This window comes from Capra hircus, chromosome 1 (genome assembly GCF_001704415.2).
Source record: "Capra hircus breed San Clemente chromosome 1, ASM170441v1, whole genome shotgun sequence".
Lineage (NCBI taxonomy): Eukaryota > Metazoa > Chordata > Mammalia > Artiodactyla > Bovidae > Capra > Capra hircus.
The window spans coordinates 116238160-116265568 of record NC_030808.1 but is presented as its reverse complement, the minus strand read 5'-3'; the positions used below and the strand labels follow the sequence as shown (position 1 = coordinate 116265568).

At 41.0% G+C, this 27409-nt stretch overlaps 1 protein-coding gene across 6 annotated transcripts; it reads right to left on the bottom strand.

Annotated features, from left to right (window-relative positions):
• On the bottom strand, window positions 351-27409 carry IGSF10 (immunoglobulin superfamily member 10). Of its 6 annotated transcripts, XM_018048968.1 has the most exons (9): window positions 27378-27394; window positions 26947-27269; window positions 26243-26482; window positions 23841-24035; window positions 22322-22451; window positions 19666-20056; window positions 9915-14222; window positions 8560-9457; window positions 351-2873 (listed from the first exon to the last, which is right to left on the bottom strand). In XM_018048968.1, exons 4-9 carry the CDS (start codon window positions 24032-24034, stop codon window positions 965-967), a joined length of 7830 nt encoding a protein of 2609 aa, XP_017904457.1. In that variant the 5' UTR covers window position 24035; window positions 26243-26482; window positions 26947-27269; window positions 27378-27394; the 3' UTR covers window positions 351-964. The 6 variants fall into 6 exon arrangements, with proteins under 6 accessions (XP_017904457.1, XP_017904447.1, XP_017904466.1 ...); XM_018048958.1 differs by having other exon boundaries at window positions 26947-27409; XM_018048977.1 differs by having other exon boundaries at window positions 27067-27409.

Genomic DNA, 27409 nt, shown 5'->3' with positions numbered 1-27409 from the left:
ATATAAATAAATTCAGTGAATAACAAAAAGTAAGATTTTGTAGAGTTGATCACATTTTCAGTACAGTGACACTCTATTATATGTATTCAATCCAAATTTTCCCACACATTTCCCCACCACGTAAAGGATGCTCACTTAATGAAATAAATGCTCATAAAGCAGTGATTCCTCCTAAGAAGATTTTCCTTATGAACAATTCCAAACCAGGGGTGCCTGAGCTAGATTTTGAAGTTATAAAGAAGTGTCGATGTATTTTAAAAGCTTTTTAATGGCTTTATTTGGGATAGATGTTATCAACCCCCTTTTCACATTTTTGATGTGTGGGTGTTAAGTTGCTTTTTACAAGAGGAAAAGTCAGCCTGCATTTATTTTTAAATGCAGTTATTAAAACATTTTTTTGTATTCCCCATCAATGAAAATTTTCAGTATGTACAAAATGGTGAATTATAGAACAGTGCTTAGTTTCTGTGGGTTTTAGTAAAATATTTATAAACCAACTGCAATATTTATACATCAGGATGGCAAACTTAACATCAAGACTGCAAATTTAATCCTTTCCATTGTGTCTTGTCCTCAGTGCCATGCTTGTAACATTGATAGAAGGTGGACACTAGGCAAACAGTAGTGAAAGAAAAAAAAGTCCATTCTTTAATGAAGAATTCAGGTACATTAGACATTTGTTATTTTATGGTCAAGAGTTTCCTCTTATTGTTCATTGTTATCTGTTGGCAAAATAAAAGTGCCTTAAGTTAAAAGTTTGTTTTGAGATCCATTAAAAAAAAACTCAGTATCAATTCATAATGCATTTATTTATAAGTCCTTTTTTTTTGCATGTCTATTATAAATTTAATATTGTAAATGTATTCAAATTCATTTACATGCCTATGGCTGCCTTTGATTAAACTTCTTCCAAAAACTAAATTCTGTCCAGATGTTGACTTTGTTCAGGCAGTTTTATGTTCTGTTAGATTACTTGAATGTAAGTTGTTGCATAATCGCTTCCAAGTGAATTCTTTGCTGTGCATTTGTATATCCCAGAATCCGAGGTTTGTGGATTCCGAATGACTAGGGTACCTTGTGGGTGAAAAGGCCGAGTTCTACGTGTCCTCCCTTTGTTTGCTGCTGAGAACAGGGAGTGGTCAGGCATCTCCCATGTGATTTCTGGCTTGGGGATTCCCAGGGCCTTACAGTGGAGCTGAATGGCCACACCTGTCCTCGTGAGGACGCTCCTGGGTAGGCGATTTGTAATCCGGGGAGGGTAGGCTACAACCATTACTGGAACAGTAATCAGTGCGTGACCAATACTATTTTGAGCCTTACAGATGTAGTTTCCTCTGTCATAAGCTGTTGCTTCTTTGATGACTAAGGTGCCATTTTCATGCAATATGTATTTTCCATTAATTTGAGGCCTATCTATTATGTAACCACTTGGCAAAGTCCATTTGATATGTGGCTTAGGGCTTCCAAGAGAGACGCAGTGCAGCAATACAGTGTCTCCACTGAAACTGTAAACTGTCCCTGGTTCATAAGTTAGAATCACTGGCTTTCGGCCAATTTCTAATACAATTAATTTCTCAATGTAACCAACTTTATTTCTTGCCCCACACCGATATTTTCCTGCATCATCCCGTGTTGTTTTATAAATGATAAAAGAACCGTTACTTGCTATTAGATACTGAGAACTGTGTGGTCCACTGGGAAACTGTGTGCCATTTGGTAAAATCCAGATTATTTCAGGTGGTGGGTTTCCATCAACAGAGCAATTCAGTGCTGTGGACTTTCCAAGCTGGGCAACTATTTTTTCATTAAATGGATTTCTGAACGTCGGCCTTCTCAGCATTTCCACCACCTCTAACTGTATCACTAGCACACTCTCTCCTCCTTCATTCCGAGCCACGCAGATGAAATCAGCCGAGTCTGAAAGCCTCACATTCCTGATTTCCAGGGTTCCATTTTTGTGGATGGTGATTCTGCTCCCATAGTATGGAGCCGTGAGGAAAATATTCTCGGGCATGATCCACATGATTTGAGGAGACGGTGTCCCTTCTGCTCTGCAGTCAAAGTGTCTTTTGGAATGTCTCACAGCTGTGGCTTTAATGACAGTTTTGTTTACATACAGACCATTGATTAATGGAGGCTTAGAGACAACATCCAGCTTGTACGCTTTGGTGTCATCCCCGCTGGGATTCCGGGCCACACATACATATTCTCCAGAATCGAGCAGTCTCACTTCATTGATGGACAAAGACCCATTGTTATGGAATGTATACCTGTCCTTAGAGAATGAAATCATGTCATTGGAAGGCAGCAGCCAAAATATTTTTGGCTTGGGTTCTCCAACAACCTCACAGTCAAGGACAGCTGTGTCTCCTGCTGTGATTCTCGTGTTGGTCTTGTAACTCTGCTGGATCCGCGGGGCGGCTGTTATGACTGTTAGGTGGACTTGCATTTCATCCTTCCCTAGGGTGTTCTGGGCATAGCAGGTGTAATTTCCTTCCTCTGCCATCCCAACTTTGTTGAAGTATAAGGTTCCGTTGTGGAAGAGGGTGAGCCTTCTGGTTCTGTGGCCACTGTCATCGGCCTGCATGGCGCTGTTTATCATCGTCCCGTCAGGCAAACTCCAGGATATCTCGGGCACTGGTGAGCCAGAAGCCTTGCAATCGACCTGAAAGTCTTTCCCGTGAAACACTTGCTTTTTAAAGTGGTGCTTGTGGTCAATTTTGGCCGGTTTCCATCTTAGGCTTACGTGCATCAGGGTCAGGTCGTCGCCCATTTTGTTTCTTGCCACACACAAGTAGTCCCCGCCGTCTTTTTCTGTTACTGACCCAACAAACAAGGATCCATTTGGGTAGACATGGATTCGGCTGCCCATTCTGAGGAAAGAAGAGACTGACTGAGGTGTGCAGCTATTAGCAAGGGTAAGAGAGTTATATTAATTGACACAGGACTAAACGTTGCAGTGAAATTAAAATTAGTACTGACATCTTTACTGTCTTTTAAGCTTTTCTGAAAGATGAAATTAACTGAACAAGTAAATTGTGTGCAAACAAGTAGTATTTCTAAGATGGACTTCAAATGCACCTCCTTTGCATTTCAGTTTAAAAAGTTTTTAATGATGACGAGAATGTTAGAAATAGCAGTTTCCTAGACCCATGACTGTCTTGACCACTTTACATAGCAGATGATCATTTTGTGGTATATGTCAGCAAAGAACAACTCGCATACAAATCTACTTGCTCAGAAAAGATACCAGATTGTCCCTTTTAAAGAGTATGAGAAGCACAAGCTGGAATCAAGATTGCTGGGAGAAATATCAATAACCTCAGATATGCAGATGACACCACCCTTATGGCAGAAAGTGAAGAGGAGCTAAAAAGCCTCCTGATGAAAGTGGAAGAGGAGAGTGAAAAAGTTGGCTTAAAGCTCAACATTCAGAAAACGAAGATCATGGTGTCTGATCCCATCACTCCATGGGAAATAGATGGGGAAACAGTGGAAACAGTGTCAGACTTTATTTTTGGGGGCTCCAAAATCACTGCAGATGGTGATTCCAGCCATGAAATTAAAAGACACTTGTTCCTTGGAAGGAAAGCTATGACCAACCTAGATGGCATATTCAAAAGCAGAGACATTACTTTGCCAACAAAGGTCCGTCTAATCAAGGCTATGGTTTTTCCAGTAGTCATGTATGGATGTGAGAGTTGGACTGTGAAGAAAGCTGAGCGCCGAAGAATTGATGCTTTTGAACTGTGATGTTGGAGAAGACTCTTGAGAGTCCCTTGGACTGCAAGGAGATCCAACCAGTCCATTCTAAAGGAGATTAGTCCTGGATGTTCATTGGAAGGACTGATGCTAAAGCTGAAATTCCAATACTTTGGCTACCTCATGCGAAGAACTGACTCAATGGAAAAGACTCTGATGCTGGGAGGGATTGGGGGCAGGAGGAGAAGGGCTGACAGACTCGATGGACATGAGTTTGAGTGAACTCCGAGAGTTGGTGATGGACAGGGAGGCCTGGCGTGCTGTGATTCGTGGGGTTGCAAAGAGTTGGACACGACTGAGCAACTGAACTGAATCAGTTATTTGGTTAGAAAGTAAATTTTACTTTTTTTATAAAAAAGTAAATGCCAAGGTAAAATTCCTTAGAAGCATACTAAAGCTTTGTCTGTCTCTGCAGGCAACTGTACAATGATTTGGTCTCTGCATTATGTTGAACTGCATAAACATCACTTCTCTCTGAAGTGCTACACGGCCCGCTCTTATCACACAGAACCACCAGATGGCAGAATTTCCTTGATAAAACTAAATAGTTTTTCAGAAAGACCAGTGGCAGCTGAGTAACTGCTAACAACGCAATCAAAAACACCTATAGGTGAAAACATTCATTACATGTGTTTCTCCTAATTTTTTGGCAACATGAGCTAAGAAGGTGAGTGAAAAAGTGTGTATGACCTTTCATAGCATAACTGCTAAACAAGTCCAACAGCCTCAAGTCATTTTTTATCTTCCAGCAAAAAACCTTAGTTAGGAAGAGTATTGTAGGACAACTTATAGCTGCTGATAGCCTTTTTTTTCTTCTCTCAAGCCTGGAAATAATTCATCTGGCATGTAAAGCAAAGGAAAGTCATCATTATGGATGCACTTAAAAGTGGAAACTACAAGGGTCTTTGCATTTATTTTTTAATCTTTAGGTGGTTCCTCACCATACAGCTGAAAAAAAAAAAAGTACTTAGAGGTAGTTACTTACTTACCCTTTTCACCATGTTACATCGCTACCTGCTGTCATTCTTTCCTAATGCTAAGAACAGTGTTTCTCAAACTTGGGTGCACATTAAAAGTATTTGCATAAAGTAGTGCTGATGCCTGGTTCCCACCTCTAGAATTTGTGACTTATAGTGTGGACTGTGACCTTGGACTCAGTTTTCCGAATGACTCTCAAGTGCAGCAGCGTCTGAGAACCACTGCTATGAATCTTTATCCTCAATGCAGTTCCCTCATCACCTACATCAGAGTTACACGGGGGAAGATGCATATTTACTGGTTTTCACTGTTCAGAGATTCTGATCCAGTAGATCTGGCCATGGATTGGGTAACCTAGTGTTTAACAAGCTTCCCAGGTGACTGTGAACAATTAAGTTTGCAGACCAGTCTCAAATTTGAGTGTGCACCTGGACGGCTTTTAAGAACACAGATTGCATGTTTTGATAGAGAATCAGGTTCAAGTTCTCAGGTGATGCTAGTGCTATTAGTAGGTGGACAAGCCTTTGAAAACCAGTGACTTAAAATGAACTTCCCTGACCTTTAAATCTGATACTTCTGGAAGTTGTTTTATATATATAAGAGAATTGTGTTTCCTTTTATAAGCTGATGTTTTTAAGAGAAAACTGACTTTGGAAAGTGGAAGTTTTCCTTGAGTAAAAGAAAGGGAATTCTTTTATGAAGATTAATGGACAATGAAGCATTTGCAATCTTTTTAAAGCAGTGTTTCTTGGACCTTATTGTACATGTGATTCAGCTGGAGATATATATATTTTTAAAGAAGCCTGGGAGAATTTATTTGTCCAAGTAAACGACATGCTTCAGTGATCACATGCTGATTTAATGAAAATACTTTTAATTAGTTATATGATATTTTTGTATCTTTTTAATAGGACAGATATATTACCATCCTAACTATATTTTTCTCCCCAGACTTTAAACTTTTTATTTTGTTTTGGGGTATAGCCAATTAACAGTGGTAGTTTCAGACTGAGTGAAGGGACTCAGCCATACATAAATATGTATTCATTCTCCACCTGGGGATATTTTTAAAGTGCAAATTCTGATTCTGCCCATCTGGGGTGGGGCCTGATGTTTTGCTGTTGTAACAAACTCCTTGAGAAGCAAAAATCTGAAGCAGAGGAAACAGAATTCTGTCTGAAACATAGGTCAGGTAAGTCCTATTGAAAGTCGTGGAGGTAGACCTATAGTGCTCTGAGACAGTTTAAAAAAAATTCAGAAAAGGCTTGCTTTCTTCAGCTGACAACTAGGCTTTTAAAAAGTAAAAGGTTTTGCTTATTTCGGTCATGGTTGAGTAGACTCGTGTGAGTGTAGCTATGATGAAAATTTTCATTTTTAGAATCTAAAATTCAGACTTCTAGAACCAAGAAATGGGAATAGCAAGGACTCTATTTAACAGCAGAAGTGCCCTTTTTATTTCTGGTGATATCTTAAGCACCTAACTAAAGAGTATTCTTGCCTTGTTGAATGGGTTACTTGCAGAAGAATCACTAAAAGTGTCCAGTTAGCAGACAAGCTGTGTAGTTCTTTGCAAAAGAATGCCGGTACCTCTGGTGGGCCTTTGATACCATCTGTGATCTTATACCGTCTTTTGGCTTTTCCACATTGTGAACAATCTTTCCTTGTTCCATAAGTGCTTTCCCAAAGTGAAATACAAACAGCCTACCTGATTTGTTTGCTATTAAGCTCTGGAGGATTTGTTGGACTGTTTAGGTCAAGATTTATTCTGAGAATGCTAATGTGTTTTAGACATTCCTTTGGATTAACTTTTTAAGACATTCCCTTACATTTTTTCATACCTCTTCCATTCTTAAAAACCTACTTAATGTCTAGTAAATATTTTGGACGTTCTCTGTACAACCTAAAATTTGAACTTTATTTATAATTCCCATCACAGGTGTGATGTCTTCTATTCCTGCATTGGTTTCTTCATGGATAGTGAGACTGTGTTAACAATTACACAGAATAATGAGCAGTTTCTAGGTAAATGAGAAGCACCCCCATGTACTGCAGGGTGATTAATAAATAGACATGCTGATACAATTAAATATAAAAACTGGTAAACGGTTGAATACATTTGATGCCACAAGTGGGTATATGTACAGTAGATGACAAGCATAAATGTGTCTTGTGAAGTTTACATTTCATAACTCAGCATTTTTAAATTTTAAATCTAAATTTCAATTTAAAATTTAGTTTTTTTGAGATTTGAACAACATAAGTTTAATTTGATGAACATATTATAAAACTCTGTACTCCACGCTTATCAAAGGTATCTCTGCAATGATTAATTATAGATATGGTCTATATTCTTGTTGTGTTAAATATCCCTAAAGTTTAGCCAGTACCCATTCCTGGGTCATGCAAAATTATCACTTGTTTTCCAAGAACATTATCTTGGGCCTGGTTTACAGGAACCCGATAATGACTGACAGAGGCATGTGAAGAGTTTTTCTTGTCCCTTCAAGATTCTTATTAGCATCAGCTCAAACTCATAACCATGACTCCTTCAGCTGAAGATAAGCTTGAATTAGTTCCTTAGAAACTACTGGTGCTGTTTATACTTGGGATGAGTGTAAAATTTAGGTAATTTTGATGACGTATTTGAAAAGCTTGAAAATTAACATTTATCTTGGCATTAAAGATCACAAGTAAAATTCCTTAACTATATCCATTACCAACTCATACTTTGGGACTAGAAAAAAAATATCTATTTTACACATAAAATGTGAAAGTGAAGTCGATCAGTCGTGTCTGACTCTTTGCAACTCCATGGACTGTAGCCTATCAGGCTCCTCTGTCCATGGGATTTTCCAGGCAAGAGTGCTAGACTGGATTGCTGTTTCCTTCTCCAGGGGATCTTCCCGACCCAGGAATCAAACCCCGGTCTCCCGCATTGTAGGCAGACGCTTTACCGTCTGAGCCACCAGGGAAGCCATTTTACACATAAACTGACTTCATGCAATGATTTTTCATAATATGACAGAAAAGACGGGCTGAACATTTCCATTTAATGTTTATTAATAGAAACTACCCATGAAAGTAAAATTTTAGTAAAATCAAGTCCTGAAAGAAAAATCATTGCATGAAGTCATGCAAATAGCAAAAATTAATAATCTAGTACATTCTTATTTTTTCCAAGAGATTTAATTGCTGCAGAAAGCAGATAAAAATTAATATGCCTGAATCAGAACATATTAGAGAAAGTCTGTATGTGTATATGTGTTGTCTGACACCATCAGAGTGATGGAGGTCCTGAATACGTTTCACTTTGTGAAGCCTTAACTTCATAAAGTGCTTTGCACTTTTAGGGCAGGGTAGAGGAAGTACAGACTGCACTAAAATTGAAAATGCTTTCTTAGGAGACTCTAAAGAGTAAATTAGTGAAGTGCATCTCTCCAGACCTTGTTTGCATTACAAAATTCCCTCTTATTTTTTGATAGAAAGATTATAAATACATTTGCACAGTTACTATTTTAAAAAACTGTCACAAGTATGGAAGAAAATGAGAAGTTTTTTTTTAAATCTTTTTTTAACTATATAAACTCAACAAGAAATTGGCCCTTAGAATACAGCATGTAAGAAACTTTCTTTTTACATAATCTATATTTTACATATATCTGTATACATGTCAAAAGGATTAGGTCTCTTTAGAGCAAGTTACTTTTATGAGCAGAGTCTCCCTAACATTGCTGCAAGCCTCGCTCTACCACTTTCTCCATTTCAGAAGTTGTAAAGCTAAAGAGACGAAGATAATCTCAACTGAAAGGTATGGTTTACCTGTGCCACTGGTCGACGACAGCCTTGGATGGTAGCCTCCAGATGATTTTCGGTTTCGGCTCCCCAGTGGCTGAGCAGTTCAGCAGTAGTTTGTCCCCCAGATTCACCTCAGTCCATTTCTGGGATGCAGATTCTATCCTGGGGATGGTCTCTTGTTCGTCCACTGTGATGATTACCACCCTCCTCTCTGAGCCAGTGGAGCTGGTAGCAATGCATTCGTAAGTGCCCCTGTCTGAAGAGGCTACATTTCTTATAAACAGAGTTCCATTTGAAAATAAGAACTTAGAGTTGACGAATTGTAATGGTTTCACTTCAGTGCCATCTGAGAGGACCCAGTGAACACTGGGCTGAGGATTGCCTTTTGCAGTACAGGGCAGTTTCAAACTTTCACCCCAAGTCCCTGCAATAACTTGCCTCTTTTGCTCTAGAATAACAGGTGGGGCCGCGATGACTTGTATTTTAACCAGCAGTGCATCCTGGCCCACTGAGTTGCTGGCCACACATTTATAAAAGCCTCGGTCATAAATGCTGAGATTGTGGATGACCAGTGTTCCGTCAGATGTCACTAGGGCCTGTCTCTTCCCCTCAGATGATTGAGAGATCACCGTCTGGTTTGCAAGAATCCAGGAAATTGTAGGGCTGGGCCTCCCATCAGCTCTGCACTTCAACTTGACTGTGCTTCCAGAATGGACTGTGATCTCCTTAGTATGTCTCTCCATGATCCGGGGGGGATAGGAAACCACGGACAAGGTGACATGAAGGTGGTCTGTGCCGAATGGATTGGATGCCGAGCACAGGTACTGTCCACGGTCCTGAATGTCCACCCTCTGTATGGACAGGGTGCCATTGGAGAGCACCTGGAACCTGCTATTCAGTTTCCTCTTAGATAAATCAAGTCCTGATAAGAAAGAAATTTATAGTCATAGGTCATCAAAGTTTAGATGGAAAACAAATTGCTCATGTGGAAGTCACAAAAGGAGGGCTATCTTTTTGTTAGGCTCCTGGGAACAAATATATTTAAAATTAAGATCCTTAGTCTTCAGATTGCTAAAATTATTTCTGGATTAAAAAAAAACACCCTAGTTTTCATGTAAAAGCCAGATGGTTCAACACAATGACTTTTTTTTTTAGACCTGCTTTAAAAGCATTTTTTTTTAATGGTCTTAACATACGTTTTAAAACTTTCTAATCAGCAAAAAGTCATGCATATATCAAATGAAGATATTAATAGTTTGTGTGTCTTGGAGAAATTTCATGCTGATGTTGACTCTTTGAATATGTAACTCTGAAATGTCACACAGTATTTTCTTTGTTTTGTTACTAAAGACTAAGTGTAAAGAAACCGTTTCAAATACCTGACGAGACTCTGGTCCAGTGGATAGTGGGCACGGGATTTCCAGCAGCCTCACAAGGAAGAAAGGCATCTGAGTTAGCTGGAACAGTAAAACTTGCTGCTTTTCCTCCGATTATTCTGGGCCTTTCAAATACATCCCTAGATAAAGCATCAAAGGGGAGGAATTCGGAAGTTGTTATTTTTTGAACTGCTGTTTTATCAAAGCCACTTTTCTTTGCATTCTTCTGTATATCCCAGTTTGAAGCATGAGTGGTGACCTCTGGCAGGCCTGGAGTGGGCAGTACACTCACTACTACTGGCTTTTGGCCTTTTTCAGCAATTTCTGGGTGTGACTTGTGCCAAAAGTGGTTTTCTGACCAGGGAGAGTGAGTATGCTTAGAATCCTGTGGTTTAACTGTTATTAGTGCTGGCATAGGAGTAGAAGGTAACAGATTAGAGTAGGTAAAGTGAATGGTTCCAACTGCAAATTTGGCATTTGGGTGAGTTTGGGGAGATGCTACTGCCAGTTGCTGTGGAGTAGCATTGTGCTTTGGGGATTCATGTGCCTCAACCATTGTACTTGTCATCATCCTGAAAGTGGGCATGGCCATATTGTCAGTAACCTCACTTTGATTACTCAAGGGAGGGGAGGTGGGAATTGGCATTGGAGTGGCACTGGAGCTTAGGAAGGTTGGCATGGTTGAGTGTCTGATTGTGTTCCTAGTAGGGGTACTCTGTAGTTTGCTGGACAAAGTGGTTTCAGAAGCAGTTATATTCTTCAAAGCCTGGGTACCCTCCTGGGATGGTTGTCCAAGTACAGCTGTCAGATTAAAGGCTCCTGGATGAAGACCAACTGTGCTTGAAATTTCTTTTGTGCTCTCTAGAGGAGAATGAGTGAAAGCAGACACACTGGGCTTGGTTGAAGTTTCAGCTGCTGTTGGAACAGGAGATGTCACAGTGGTGGATGTAATGAAGCCAGAAGTCTGGGTGGGAGAGGTATTTGGGTCCCTCATCGTCTTCTGAGGCTCCTTTTTCCTTTGTTCTTTTCGTGCCCTGGGTCTGTCTATCTGGGCTTTGTTGATAATGATAGATGCAGGGGCAGTAGGCGTGGTCGTCAGCATGTCTGTTTGCCTTGATACGGAATTTGCACTTGATTCTTTGCTTGAGCTACTAGGAGGCGTAGGGTAAATGGGTAGGGAGGGCAGCTCCTTCATTGTTGGGAGACTTACAAGGCTGTGTGTGTTACTGAGGTGAGTTGTGGCTGGTGTTATGGATGGGATTTTCATTACACTAGCTGAGAGTGTTTTGAAATGGAAGGGAGAAACTTTATCTGTGGGCAAAGCAGGAGATATTTTAGGAAGCACTGTGTCTGTGCTGCTTTGTGAACCAAATTTATGCTGATTCTTTAGCTTTTCTCTTTGGATGTGGTTATTTACAAAGATCTGATGCCAGGGGATTTTCCTTCTTGAAAATCTAATAGCTAGAGTGGTAGGCACAGGTGACTTGATGGTGGGACCTGGCAGTGGGGATACGATCACAGAGTATCTGGTGGTTTCACTGGCTTTAGACCCACTTGGGTAACTAATATTTGTTGCATGAGTCGTAACTGCAGTAGCTGGAGTCACTTGGGCACTTTCAGCACTGAAGTATCTTATCATAGGGGTGGTCTTCTCAGCATCTGCATTCGGTTTGTTCTCAAGCAGTAATGATGAGTTGTGAACTAGAGTTGTAGGTTCTTCTACTGTGATGCTGGCAATTTCAGTGTTGGGGAGGGTGATGGGGGATAAGCTTGGAGAAGACAACGCTGCCTCATCAGTGGTGAGCCTTTCTCTGGGAGAACAGGATGGGCACACTGCACTGAGCTCTGGGGCTGGAAGTGCAGTGGTGCTTTCTTCTGAAGAGCCTCTGAACGTGGGCCTTACAACGCTGAATCTATGCTGTCGGAGAACTGGTGTCCTATATGGGCTGATAATTCGCCCCCTGCTCCAAACTTTTCGCCATCTTCCAAAGCGCCTGGACAGTGGACTGTTCATTGTACTCTTTCTAGGAATGTGTAACTGAGAAGGAGCAGCAGTGTGTGGGCCTGAACGGAGCTTAGTGGGGCTAGGTTTGTGAGTACTTTGAGAAGGAGAGTGATGGCTCCTGGGTTCACCAACTCCTGTTACAGATCTCTGATAACTATCTGTGGCATTTACTGACCCTAAAAATATACCAGCTTTGCCCACAGCATTACTCAGCGTTTGGATATGGGTATCTTTGATCGCAGTAGCCCCCACTGTTACTGGGGATGCAGTTTGCAAGGGCTCTTTTTTACTCTCCATGTTGTCAGCATCCTGAAACAGAGTTGCTTCAGTTAGTAGAGGAAACACATTAGGTAAATTTGGGTTGGTTGTGTCTTCCATTTCACTTGATGCAGTTGGGTTTATATTCTTTGGCGTGACTTGAGTTTTAATAGTAGCAGATGGTCTGAAATCTCTTGGTTTTTCAGATGATAGGGTCTGTGGACTCACAACTGGGGAGACTGGGGTGCCATCAGTTTTACTTGTCACAGGGCTGTCAGGTGATTTTCTGGAATCTGCAGTCACTGTCCTTGTCAGAACGTCTGCAGCTTTAGTTGTTGGGACCGTAAGTTGCTCATCTGGAGGGAGCATGCCTGATGAGTCTGCTTCCTCACCAGGTATATCCAGGGGTTGGGTGACTGGTGGAGGCGGCTTTCCTGTGGTACTTTCTTGCTTTTCTGGCCTAACAGTCTTTTTAGCTTTCTCCAAAAGCGCTGCCCAGTGCCGTGGGTCAATTCTCCGGGCAGAGGGAGGGAATTGCCTCCTGTGCTCCCTGTAACGCCAGCTGGTTGACTCTCCACGCCTTTGGGATATTAATACCCGCTGTTTGGGATTCTTACTTGGGCTCAAGACATGTGTTCCAGCCTCAGCCCCCACGGCAGGAGATGTGGGGAGATGTGTAGCTGGTGGATCCTGAAGCTGACCCATGGAATTGGGCTCATCAAACCCTGATCCATCTGTTTCTACATTATGCTCTGCTGACTTTCGCCCTTTTACTTTGACTAAAACTTGGTTAACTAAAATATCGACCCCTACTGGGTTGGCTGCTACACAGTGATAGTGACCCTGGTCTTTTTGAGCGACCTGTAATAGTCTTAATGTGCCATTGTTGAGAATTTGCTTATCTCTTGAGGACTGTTGAAGCACAGTGTTTCCTGGGAGAACCCAGCTAACAGAGGCATCTGGGATACCGGTAGAATGGCAAGGAAGGTCAAGTGTTTCACCAACAGAAGCTATATGACGAGCTCCATTTTCCCGATAGGCTTCTACATTGGGCTCTACCACGGTAATCCTGTATGTGAGGATATCTGCATCATCGTAGTTAGTGCTTATGCAGTGGTATAGGCCAGTGTCAGAACTATCAGCCATCTGGAGTCCCAGTTTTCCACTTTTGCCTATCAGGATTCGTCCGTCCTCACTCACATAAGGGGCTCTCACTTTACTTCCATCAGCTAGAAGCCACTCCAGATGTGGGGGAGGCTCTCCTTGGCCAGGGCAGTCTAGGTCAACGGTCCCACCGACCAAAACAGTGCGTTCCAGCTTAGTACTGTTATCTTTGGAAATCATGGTCCATCTGTGTGTCTCTGGCTTTATCTCTGACCTTGGTAAAGTGACTTGGACATCACTGGAGTACTGGATCTGCAGTGTACTGAGGGTGGTGGCAGTTCTGTTTAGTTGCAAGGAAATTCGGTCTTGCATTAACCACGGGGGATCTGCTCTGAGACCAGCCTCAATGTTGGTAAAGATGTCTTCAGGCTTCAGTACCACCTGTTTATATTTGTAGCAGAGTTGTGGGGTTTCAGTGAACAAGTGACTCCTTTCTAAGATCAGAGGAGAGTCACTGTACAAAGCTAGAACCTGCCACACTGGCTGAATGTGGCTGTAATCTATGTCACACACCAGGAATGTTGAAAACGAAGCATTTAGCATGATGTAGTCATTTTCTGCAGTGAATGCAATGGATGAGGTCATTGCTGGCTTTTGGATACTGCAGATCATGTTAGCTTCATTTCCAGTCTGGTCTGTTACATTCAAAGTCAGAGAGCCGAAGGGAGCCATGAACTCTTGGGGAGAGATCGACATAGAACCACTGTCTTCCAGAACAGTCAGGTTCTTCAGCTTCAGAGAGGGGTCAATGGTGGGTTTGGCACACAGGAAAGCTGCAGCTGGGACCATAACTAAGGGCTTGCCTTTAGAGGTCCTGGGGTTCATGCAAAGCGGACACTGCTGAGGACTGGAGGGACTTCTGTCCTTTTTGCATTTTATGATATCTAGAAAAAAATGACAATTGAATTATTGCCCATTGTGGCTTCTTCATGAATTAACATTTAAACATTTTGAATAAGTAGCTTTTGCTAGAACTTGAAACAATTTGGAAATTTTAGTGTTTCCTTTTTTTTTTTTCGGTCTTTGGATTGATTTCTGAAAATGTTATTGTCTATATACCCTGCCACAATATTACATCCATAGGCACAAGAATTTTGTTTCTCATGCTCACAGCTATATTGTCCATGCCTAAAAAGTACCTGGGGTACATATTTTGTACTCAGTATTAATTGAGTAGTTCCCTTACCTGGCAAAACAAAATGATATGTTTATCACTTTTTATTAGCTTATTATTTAGTTCTGTTTCCCCATTTAATGTTTTAAGGCTCAGAGAATTTCAGTGTCCTTTAAATGATAACTTGTTTGATAAGTTACCATTTATACATTCTTAGATATCATTAAAAACCCAAGTTTCTGTTCATTACTAAAAAGAATGATGAATGAATTACAAGGTACCTTGGCCTGGTCTAGCTTGGTCGCAATAGGAATGGAGAGAACAAGATGGATGCTGGAAATAATGAAGCCCGTAGAACCAATCAAGAAAGAGGTGAGGATGTGGCTGAACAAAGAGGGTTATTAAGAAGAGTGCAGAAAGACACAGTATGACTGGCACCTGAGGTAGACTCAGTTGAGGAGGATCATGTTTAATGTGGAGAGAGGAAAGCTGTGCCCAAGCAATGGGGCAGCCCATGAAAGTTCTGACATATATACAATATATAGGTATGTACAAAAGCTTTTTGTTTCTGCTCATTTTATTTAGTATGAATAGAATGTTAGATTTCTAATTTGTATTACCTGAAAACTTTGATATAGTTCCATGTATTTTGGCATCTAGTATTACTGCACTCGCTATCAGACATGCCCTCCTCACTCTCAAAAGCTTAGGCCACATTGGCCAGCACACAGCAAGCAGGGCGATGCCGAGACTCTGACTGTGATGCTGCAGGAGCAGCTGGACGCCATCAACAAAGAGATCCGGTTGCTCAAAGAAGAGAAGGAGAACACAGAGCAGCGGGCCGAGGAGACTGAGAGCAGGGAGGGCAGGGGGAGCTTAGGCAGCCTCCGTCGTTTTAAATCAGTGAGCTCCTTCAACCTGCATCCCGCCTCCTCAGGTGCCGGCTCCTGCCCGCCCCTGCCCAAGCCCAGAAGGAGGGGGCACCTCCCGGCACTGGAGGGGGACCGGCTGGGCATCATGACTTGGTTACAGGAGAAGGCAATGGCAACCCACTCCAGTACTCTTGCCTGGAAAATCCCACGGACGGAGGAACTGGATGGCTGCAGTCCATGGGGTCGCACAGAGTCGGACACGACTGAAGTGACTTAGCAGTAGCAGTAGCATTACTGCTAAAAGTCTATAAAATTTACTAGTGATTTAAAAAAAAAATTTGAGTGAGGCTTGAGGCTTTAATCCAATTCTGAGAATATAAAGAAATACTATGTTGTAAAAAAAAATACAAAACAGAAAATTAACAAGTGATATAGTGTTATTTAAAGTACAGATTTTGTTCAAATTTCACAAAATTTTATGCTAGTGACCATTATTTGTTTTCATATCTTATTCAAGATTCCACATTGTATTTAATTGAGCAGCTTCAGTTGCATGCAACAAATTCTGGTAAGTTCTCTCTTCATTTTTATTCTAACTTTCCTTGTCATGGCATGTTAGATACACCTATCATTTAAAAGTGGACATTTAATTTCCAGATACATGGGATTTTTGTGTAAAGTCTCTTTAATATTAGTCTCATTTTGATATTAATTTGTCATTCTTTCTTCTCTGCAAAATAAAAATACTACTCTGGTGAGCCTATTTTAAATGGCTGGTCACAGCAATACTTGATAAGAGATATGGGTTTTACCTTATACAAAATACAGCTAGGCCCTTCCATCCTGTTCCATATCATGCATTTAGACACAGCATGTAAAAGAAGCACTGTACTTCTTAGAAGATCTCATTTGACAAAGTGACTGCACAGGGTCAAATCACCTTCCTGTAATTGTGCAGTTCCTCAAAGGCCTGAGACAAATCTCTCTGATCACTGACTCCAAACTCTTCAGTGTGACAGGCACTGTCATATATATCTGGCTCCTCATCATTCTTCAGCAAATTGTAAAGTGCCAGCTTACCCAGAGGAGGTGGTTGGCAAGCCTGTCAAAGAGGCTTTTATCAACCACCTACTTACCAACCAGCTGTGACCTTTTACTACTTCCCAGTAGCCTGGGCTCAAACCCTGCTATAGCAAAAAAAAAAAAAAAAAAAGGCAGGCTGATGGTTTAGTTAAACCTCATCATAGAATTATACTCACAGCCCTGGACATCAAGTATTTTAGGTCAGTTGCAAATCTGATCACATTATTTCCATTCTCTCCATCACACTAGATTCCATTCACACAGAAACGCCTTCCAGTCCTCAACTCTGCCATACCCTGTCACGCTCTTAGCATACGCTGTCCTCCTACTTGCAATACACTTGCTGTCTGATAGGCTGTCTTCCATTACTGCCTGACTACTTACCTCTTTCGTCAACAAGCTGGAAGAGCACTCCTTCTCAGTGGGCTCCCAGCTTTATGTCCTCCCGGTACCTTCCACTTCCCCTATCCTAGCCCTCATCACCCACTAGTAGAAAGACCTGTCTAGTCGTCTGTTTGTCTGCAGCCCTGGCAAATGGATGGAAAGATTAGAGAAAGGGAGGAAGGGCAGTCTAATTCTAAGACCACATTTCTTTCACATTTTAGCTTGCAGATTGAGATGTGTCTTACAGTTGGTTGTCTTACAGCAGTGACTGACCAGCTGGCAGTCTTGCTATAGCTACCACTGCTGGCACACACACCAATACTGCCATAGCTGTTTATATATTTTGTTTTCTCTTCAACTGAGTTACATGCACTGTTGGTATTACATAAAGATTACACTGTGCTTGCCATTAAAATAAGTTATGCATATAGAAAGGCTTGGGAACAATAAAAGGACATAAATTTAATATTTGTGATAAAGCTGTCAGAGAAAAGGCCACAAATCCATATTTCCTAGAAAAACAACACCTAGAGCTTTGTGAAACCCAGGAGTGGAAGATAGCCATAAACAGATGAAGCTGTGTTATATTTGACTACTGACCACATACATAGAAAAGGACTGTCAAATGAGGCAATTGAAGGTATGAGAAACTATCAGTCTCTTGAAGTAGATGAAAAAAAATATCAAAGCAGAAGCTGATGTGACTGGAGAGGATGAAGAGAAAAGGGAACCCTCCTACACTGTTGTAGATGATGTACCCAGTACGTGGAACACTATCTAGGTTCCTTACACACAACAAAAGAGTTAACATGATTCTGCAAATCATACTCCTGGACATATATCCAGAGTAAACTCGAATTCAAAAAGATCCATGTGTCCCGGTGTTCATAGCAGCACTTCTTAGACTAGCCAAGACATGTCCATTCACAAATGAATGGAAAAAAATAATGTGATGTATATACAATGGAATGCTATGCAGCCATAAAAAGAATGGAATAATGTTATTCGCAACAACAGGGATGGACCAGAGATTATCATACTAAGTGAAGTAAGACAGCAAAAGACAAAACCCATGCCAGTCTATAATAGCCCATGCCAGGCAAGCTGGGCTACTTATTGCCCTCTTCATGAGACTTACCCTGTTTATATGTACCAAGCAGATTCTCTATCACAAATACATTATAGAAAAAGGACTAGACTTTGAGTTTCTGCTTTTCTACTTTCTAGCCATGTTAGCTGGGTGACAATGAAAATCACGATAATCACGTTTGTTGAATGCTTATGTAATGTCATATATTTTGCTAAGCACTTTATATGTATTATTTTAATTACTTGTTTCAATTATTGGTATCCCTATGTTACAGGTGAGAAAACTGATCTATAAGAATCTAAATGACTAGCCCAAGATACCCAACTTTTCTAGCCTCAATTTCTTCATCTCTAAATTGATTAAGTAGAAAGCAGCAAGCACCATGTCCAACACAAACTGAATATATGCCACCTTCCTGCTCCCTCCCTATTATTCCTTCCTTTTCTTTCGGTATGTTATTCAAGGCAGAAGTAACTTACTGATTCTGCCTCCTATAGAACTAAATTTTCGGTATAAACATTTTGCTGTTTTTCATCCATGCCTCATTGTCTTTTTATGGGTTTAGCATATTTACCTACAAGATTGCAAACTCGTGGAGCACAAAGGTGGTATCTTTTGGCCTAAAGCAGTTCACTTTTTGACTAATTTTATTGACTAAGTGTATATACACATACATATATATGTGTGTATCTATATATTTCACCACAGCAACTGCAGATCTTTTCCACTTTTCTCAGACTTCCAACCTTGACCCCTTCCTAGCACCCTCCTTACTTACCTCTTCTACAACTTAACAAAGAAGAAAAAGGCATCAGGTAAGAACTTGCTTATGCTCTCCACTAGACCCATGAACTCACTTGCCTCTGTACCCATCTAGTCCTTTTCTCTCCTGTCTCCTAAGGAAAACCCCTCCACCCACCTAAAGCCTGGGTCTGTTGCCATCCATCCTTTTCAGGGGACTGGCTCAGTTGATGATCTGCTCTTTCTGCAATGTTGCTACCTTCTCTCTCTCAAAAATCTCTCCTTAGCTTTAATGTGCTCATGTCTGTTTGATGCTCAGAGAGTACTGAGTGATGGCATATTTCCATCTGGCAGTCACCCTTCTTCCCTCACTTCAAGCCAGGTCTCTCCAGGATCAACTGTAGCCCTGCCTCCCCAACCCCTGCATAACAATCCAGCTCTCATTGCTCTTTCCAATCAGCCACCACTTAGATGTCAAAACCAATGGGCTCCTTTCAGTCATTCCCTACGGACTGAATTAATTGAAATAGTGCGATTCGTTGTTAACCCATTTTCTCCAAGAGTGAAAGCTCCACAGTCACTTTTGCATCCCTGTGTTCTCTCTGACTTCTTGTAACTACTTGTTGACTGAATGCATCTTGCCTATTACTTTGCCGTCAAAGCACGTTTTACATTCTGATTGCTTATCTGTATCCCACCAGATGTGTCGTTAGAGCAGACACAGAGCTCTTGGTGGTTGCTTTGCTGAGCACAAGGCCCTGAATAAAACTCAAAAAAATATGTATTGACCAAATGACTGAAAGGAAAATAAGAAGAGGGAAGGGTTTCTATGTCTTGTGGTAAGTAGGGAAGAGTAACACATGATACATTTCTTAGCTCCCAATCTTGCTAAAAGCCAGAAGTGATAATTGACCTGAATTAAAGATTATTCATCGATGAATTAAGACAGTTCATTCTCACTGAATTATTGAGATTTCATTTTCTTTCAACATCCCCATGCAGATTTCGTCTATTGAATTATAACAAAGAAATAATCTAGGTACCTGGCTTCTCCCGTAACCAGTCAGACAGCCATTTCAGTTGACAGTCGCAGATCCAAGGATTCCCATGAAGATAAAGGCTTTCCAGATCAGACATGTAGGTGACCATCTCTTGAGGGATGGAGCTCAGAAAGTTATCAGACAAGTATAGGTACTTAATGAAAGATGTTTTAAATATCTGGAGGTAGCGCAAGGAGACAAATGTATCCGGGTGAAGCTTAGTGAGGTGGTTCCCTTCCAAGTGCACCAGTCGGAGAGAGGTGAGTCCATAAAAAACCTCTGGGTTTATAAACTCAATGTTGTTGTGGTCCATATGCAACCGTGTCAAGCTCCTGAGGCCATAAAAAGTGTCCTTCTGAAGTTTTCGAACTTTGTTATAGCTCATTTTTAAGACCTAAGAATACAAAGAACACGCTTATTTTGTCAAAGGAATTACCACAAAAAGGACAAGCATATTCATAATAAAACATACACTGAGATTATCCAGTCATTGTGTGGATCCTAATTCGACAAACTAGCTGCAAATTAAATATGGGAATATCAGGGAAATTAGAACACTCATGAATAGTTTGTGATATTGATGAATTAATGCTATAATTTTAAGGTAAAACAATATTTTACACTTATTTTTAAAAGACTCTAATTTTGATATTATATATATATATATATATATATAGAAGTACTTACAGATGAAACATGATATCTCAAAACAATGTAATGAAGTAGGAAAGTAGTGGGGTGGAAGTACAGGTGAAACAATTTCCCCCCTCCTCCTAGACCTAGAAAACCACTGATTTACTTTGTTTCTCTGGATTTGCCAATTCTCAATATTTAAAATAATGGGTGATACAATATGTGGTCTTCTGTGTCTGCCTTTTTCCAACTAGCCATATTTTCAAGACTTACCACTAGTTTAGTGTATAAGTCAGTTATTCATTCTTACTATTGAGTAGTCCACTTTATACATGTAACATGTTTTGTTTATCCATTTATGAGTTGATAGACATTTGGGGATTTTTTTGTTTTTGGTTTGTTTTTTTTTAAGTTTTTAGCTATTAAGAGTAATGTGATTTTAATTGAAGTTAAAATAATTTTTCAGTATTTCAGTCGCACTTGGGTATTCTCCAATTCCTTCTCCAGCTACCAGCTGAACATACTCTTTTTCCCAAAAAGAAAAAAATGCTAGTAAAAACGATTTACCATATTTTCCCGATTTGACCTAATCTGTCATCTCTGTTGAGAATGCTTTTCTGGAATGTTAAGTTTCCTAATAAAGAAAATTTGGCGACATGGAACAACTTTGCCCCAAATATTACCAAACTCAATGTTCATCAATATCTATTGGAAACTTGGTCAAGAAAAACATGTGTGAATTCCATGAAGAAACTCCATCTAATCTGCTGAAGATATATCTTCCAAATAAAGCCTGATTAAACCAAGTCAACATAATCACTTATCTAGACTTAAACCTATGGCTTTACACAGCCTTGATGTGGTGTGAGAAGACTCACTGTGTACTGGCAATTTATCTTTTTTAAGGGTAGAACTGACAGTTTGCTTTACTGTCATCTATGAGGACCTTTGGGAGACATCTTTTTCTAATTTAAAATCAGGTATGGTTGTACTTCTGAACAGTAGTTTTACTTTTTATTTAAAAATTAATAGACATCATAAATTGAATTAACTTCTCTAAAGCATCAGGTCCTACTTACAGCAGACATACCAATCTTTATGCCTGATGTTTCCTGCATTACCTTTGTTCTTGTTCCTAAGAGTTCTTCCTACTTTTCACTTTCTTGCCTACTGGAGTAGTAATTCTTAAAATATTTGATACATTCTTAGAAGTCCTCATAACTTAAAATATTTAAATAAAGCAGTGCAAAAATAAAGTGAAACTTACAAAATATATTGCTCTACAACCAAACAGTATGGAGGTTCCTTAAGAAACCAGGAATAAAACTACCATATGCCCCAGCAATCCCAGTGGTGGGCATATACCCTGAGAAAACCATAATTCAAAAGGACACATATAACCCAATGTTCATTTCAACACTATTTACAATAGCCAGGAGGTCCATCAACAGAGGAATGGACAAAGAAGATGTGGTACATAAATACAATGGTATATTACTCAGCCATCAAAAGGAATGAAATTGTCAGTTGTAATGACGTATGAACCTAGAGTCTGTCATACAGAATGAAGTCAGAAACACGAATACCATATATTAACACATATACATGGAATCTAGAAAAATGGTACTGATGAATCTATTTGCAGGGCAGGAGCTTGTGGATGCAGCAGGGGAAGGAGAGGGTGGAGGAACAGTAGCACTGACATATATACACTACCATGTGTAAAACATAGCTTTGGGAAGCTGCTGTATGGCTCAGTGATGCTCTCTGATGACCTAGAGGGCTGGGATGGGTGGCAGTGGGAGGGAGACTGAAGAGGGAGGGTGTATATATATATATATATGGCAACCCACTCCAGTGTTCTTGCCTGGAGAATCCCAGGGACAGGGGAGCCTGGTGGGCTGCCGTCTTTGGGGTCGCACAGAGTCGGACACGACTGAAGCGACTTAGCAGCAGCAGCAGAACAGGTAGGTTTTGGAGGCACATCTCACCTCGTTAACTTGCCCCTTCCCAACATCAGTCTCACCTGCAAGGCTTGCAAATCTGAGAAGGTCTTAGCAGGGATTGTGTGAATGCCATTGCTGTGTAGCATTAGTAACTCCAACTTGTTCAGGCCAGAAAAATCTGCTTCTGTTAATCTAACCAAGCTGTTGTACCTGAAATAAAAACATCATTCTAGACATAAGTCTGTCAACTAAAGTACAAATGTCAAAGCAAAACCCAACAAATGCACACACAAAACTGAATTTCACTCCCCACCTCTCAAACACACACCCCACTAAAGATTCCCTGTGCTCTAAGGAGATAACCCAATGCTTGAAATACTGGAATTCATCAGATGCCATGGAAGGTCAGCCCCTTCACCCAGCCCTTGCATTGCCAGTTAAAATTATTCTGCTCACATTCCTGGAACATGCTACATCCCTTCTCATTTTCAAACCTTTGTATATTATGTTGTATCTTCAGGTTGGAATGCCCTTAACTCCAGCCTTCTCTATTTGTGAACACTGTTAAGACCCAGCCCATTCCCTAATGACATTGCCCCTCGTTCTCCCAGGTGGAATTCATCATTATGAAACAATGGTTAAGAAGCCTGGGCTCTGAAGTCAAGTGTTTTAGATATGATTATGAACTCAGGTACCCGGCTCCTGGGAGTAGGGCCAATGCTGGGTTAAAAAAAAAAAAAAAAACCAGCAATAACCTTTCTTTGCCTCAGTTTCCTTGTCTATAAAATGCAAATAATAGAACCTACTTGAAACAGGTTTTGAGGATTAAATGAATGCATTCATGAAGAGTGCTTAGCCCAATGCCAGGACACAAGTAATGTTAGCTGTTATCAGTAGTGATTGTTCCGAAGACACTTAGTATGCTGTATTACAATTCTTAGTAAATTGTACTGATTATACATCTGTCTTTTCACTTTAACTGGTTTCTACACATGAATAATGTATCCATCATTGTATCCCTGGTACCGTCCTTGTGTTTGGTCCATAGTAGGTGCTCACTAATGTCAAAAGATGTTAAGTCTGCCTTTTCATTCATTCACACACGTTTTTTCACCAGCCTTTAAAATACAGTCACTTTTTAGCAGATTTAATTACTTATGCATTTTTAAAGTATTTTAAATAAGTCAGTTTGTGTAGGGAAAAAAATCCAAAGGCCTTAAAAAAAAGATCTAGTTAACTTTTCATATATATATAGGAGGACATTTACCTCATGGATATTATCATAACTCTCATTCTTAGCAAGAGCTATATTGTTACTCAGCAAAAATAGAGCCAGAATGAAGCTTTTCTATAATCATGGGGGTCTCAGCCTACCATGAATGACTTTGGGTTCTAGAAAAACTTTCCCTTAATAAAAGCTTACGGGGAAAATTTTTCTTATTGCCCCGGAAAGCTTAAGATCCTCATGCACTCATTCCAGAAGGAAAGTATTATTAACAGAATTGTGGTTAATCTACCAAAGTCACAACTGTTTTGGGGATATCACGAGTGTACTCAATCCCTCCTTGAGAATGAAGCAAGACAAGCGCCCTCACTCACCCTAAATTGATACGTTCCACGTTGGGTGGGATGCTCTCTGGGATGGAGGTGAGGTACCGAAACGTGCAGTGCACCTCTGTAGGCACGTAACAGGCACAGCGGCGAGGACAGGCCCTGCCCCCAGGCAGGGCTATCAGGCAGAATGCAGTGAAGGAGAGCAATAAGCTGGTGTTTCCCCTGCCTTTCGGCTTCATCCTGAAAAAAAAAACCATCATACCTCAGTTATAAATATGGTTTGAGCAGAGTTCCAGTAGACCACACACAGTAATGGGTAATCTGGGACACTGTCCTGTAAGGTTCAGTTCAGTCGCTCAGTCGTGTCTGACTCTTTGCGACCCCAGGAATCGCAGCACGCCAGGCCTCCCTGTTCACCAATTCCCAGAGTTCACTCAGACTCACGTCCATCAAGTCCGTGATGCCATCCAGCCATCTCATCCTCTGTCGTCCCCTTCTCCTCCTGCCCCCAATCCCTCCCAGCTTCAGAGTCTTTTTCAATTAGTCAACTCTTCGCATGAGGTGGCCAAAATATTGGAGTTTCAGCTTTAGCATCAGTCCTTCCAAAGAACACCTAGGACTGATCTCTTTTAGGATGGACTGGTTGGATCTCCTTGCAGTCCAAGGGACTCTCAAGAGTCTTCTCCAACACCACAGTTCAAAAGCATCAATTCTTTGGTGCTCAGTTTTCTTCACAGTCCAACTCTCACATCCATACAAGACCACTGGCCTTGACTAGACGGACCTTTGTTGGCAAAGTAATGTCTCTGGTTTTGAAAATGCTGTCTAGGTTGGTCATAACTTTCCTTCCAAGGAGTAAGCGTCTTTTAATTTCATGGCTGCAATCGCCATCTGCAGTGATTTTGAAGCCCCCCAAAATAAAGTCTGACACTGTTTCCCCATCTATTTCCCATGAAGTGATGGGACCGGATGCCATGATCTTAGTTTTCTGAATGTTGAGCTTTAAGCCAACTTTTTCACTCTCCTCTTTAACTTTCATCAAGAGGCTTTTTAGTTCGGTTATTAGGGACCAATTTCATTTGCAGCTTTTATGGTAAAGCTAACTACAAAGCCATAGTGTGTGCGGGCCTCATATGGACTCTTGTGACAAGCAGGGTATTTATTGTTGTGAAAATTCCTTTACAGATTTTCACTTCTTAATGAAAAGCAGGAATCCCTTTTACTTAGGGATTCATTAAAAAAAAAGAAAATGGAAAGCATAATGGGGATATTGTGACAACTGAAATACATAAAGTTTAGTTTCCTGTTTATACATTCATTCTTTTAGACTTAAAAAAATTGATTATAAAGCTAATACGTGTGCAACATTGAAAAGTTAGAAGTTGTAAATAAGTCAAATAAAGAAAATTACTTATACTCCCCACCACCCAGATATAATCAATATCATTTTGTTCTATCCCTTCTAGCCTTTTCTTTATTGGATGTGTGTGTTTCTGTATATGTGTGATCAAGTGAAGTTTCATAATACATGTTTTATCACTGAGCATGTTTGGTTTTTCATTTTCTTAAACCTTCAAAAACACTTTCAGTTAGAGCTGTAATCAGGGAAAGGATGAATAAATCTCTTCCTATTGTCTTAAGTCTTTGCCAAAAAAAAAAGACAAATTATACACATCACTGCCAAATGATGACCATAACGAATAGTAACTGGCCAGCTGAGAGGGCTTGAGCCTTATACTTGCCCTACAGTGGGCCACGCTGACCCCTCGCAGGCATGATGTTGTTTTTGCTCTGCTTAGAACATCGCTCTGCCTCTTCCCTTGGTCCCTTCTTCTCACATCTGCCGTGGGCGTGGGGGTGGGTGCATATGCAGGGAAGAAACATGCTCAGCTTGGAAAAAATGGTATCTGGTACCCACATGTGAGGCAAGCCCAGGGAGCCAAACCAAATTTTTGCCTGCAATTGAGAACATACGAAGACGTAATAAGATCTCTATTATGCTTTTCTAAGAAAAGTGATCTTCATAGAATTGTTTTTTAGATTTTACCAGCAGCCATCCTTTAACTATAAACTACATTTAAAATAACATGAATGCTGAATTGCTTGTATCTTCATATAGATAGAAATATCATGGAATTACAATTTAGCCCAAATTAAAATCTAATACTGGTTTAATCAGATGGCCACTTTTGTCATTGTAACTGTCTGGTTACCAAATATTTAAATAAATATGTGACTGGAGACAGCATTTCCACCTTCTTCTTATAATTAAGTAAAAGAAAAGAATAGGTTGAAGGCAGTTCTGTCCTTCAGCTAGAAAAATAGAAGTCCTGGGTTTGCCCACTTGAGAGTTACTGAAAAGACACCCAAAAGTCTGAACACATGGGAGTGGATTCCCATAAACTTAAACCTGAAAATGTATATAATGAAATAGAAATTGACAGTACCTGAGCTCTTCTGCCGTCGTCCTGAATCCTCTCCTGACATAGGAAAAGACTGAAAATCTTCCCAAGAAATGTACCCACAGCTGAGTGAGGAAGGGTTCTCTGCTCCCCAGGTGGGCGAATGGCTTGACCTCTCTGGCTTACCGCTCGGGAGTACTGCTCTCAAGAGAGACCTGGAGGCGCCTGGACAGCTGCAGCGTAGCTAACCCAGAGTCGCCAGTCAGAAGTGCTTCTTCATAACTGCTGTTGTTACAGAAACAAAACGCAACGTGGAGGTTTGGAAGTGTTCTCTCTCCTCCCTCAACAGTGCGCTTCAGTTCCCCTTAAGCTGTCAATTTAGGTATATCTATTAACATCACTCCATTTTACCCCCAAGTCCCAGGAATTTCTCCTCCCTTAGCCTTTACGGGCAAATCTATCATAGATGCCCACAATAGGGGTCTCTACCTATTGACGAATCTTTACTAAGAGTGTGTCTTTTGTCCGGCAGCAGTCACTGAAGAGGTGATTTTTTTTTTTTTTTTTGCTTCAACTCCTTTCCCTCGTCGGCCCTTGCTCCACCCCTCCCGACTCTCATCCCTCCCTCGCTGCTCCCCTTGCCCAGACTGGGGCAGAGGACTAGCTGCATTCCCATGCCAAGCCGCCCCTCGCTGGCGCGGGTATCGGCCCTCTCCTCGTCCCAGCAAAGGACTGGCGGAGCCGCTCACCTCTCCGCCCAGGTGACCAAGGGGCTCCCGCCGCTGGCATTTCCTGCGTTCAGCTGCCCGGGGCAAAGGGACCCTCCGGAGCTGAGGAAGGGATGGCGGGGCGGAGCGACGTTGACTTACGTGTCTGGGGACTGAGCCGAGGCTCCACGGCACACAGACAGATAATAAACGACCACCCAGTTTTATTTTTGAGAACGCACGGATGCCTGCTCGCTTCTCGTTTCCTCCGCTTTTTTCTAATTCCCAGGATTTCTCAGGCGCATTCTGACTGGTGCGCAGGGCAGCTTCAGCCGCGGGACCTTACCCACGTTTATCTCCTCCACCTGTTGAGTGTAAGGACTTGGCTTTAATCACTGTGAGCTCTTCTCAAGTCTGAGGGTCCCCAGAGTTAGGTCTGAAGGCTGAGAGGTAGCGATGATAACCTGTGATACCTGCAGTTTGATTTTTGTGGGCCAATTTTGGA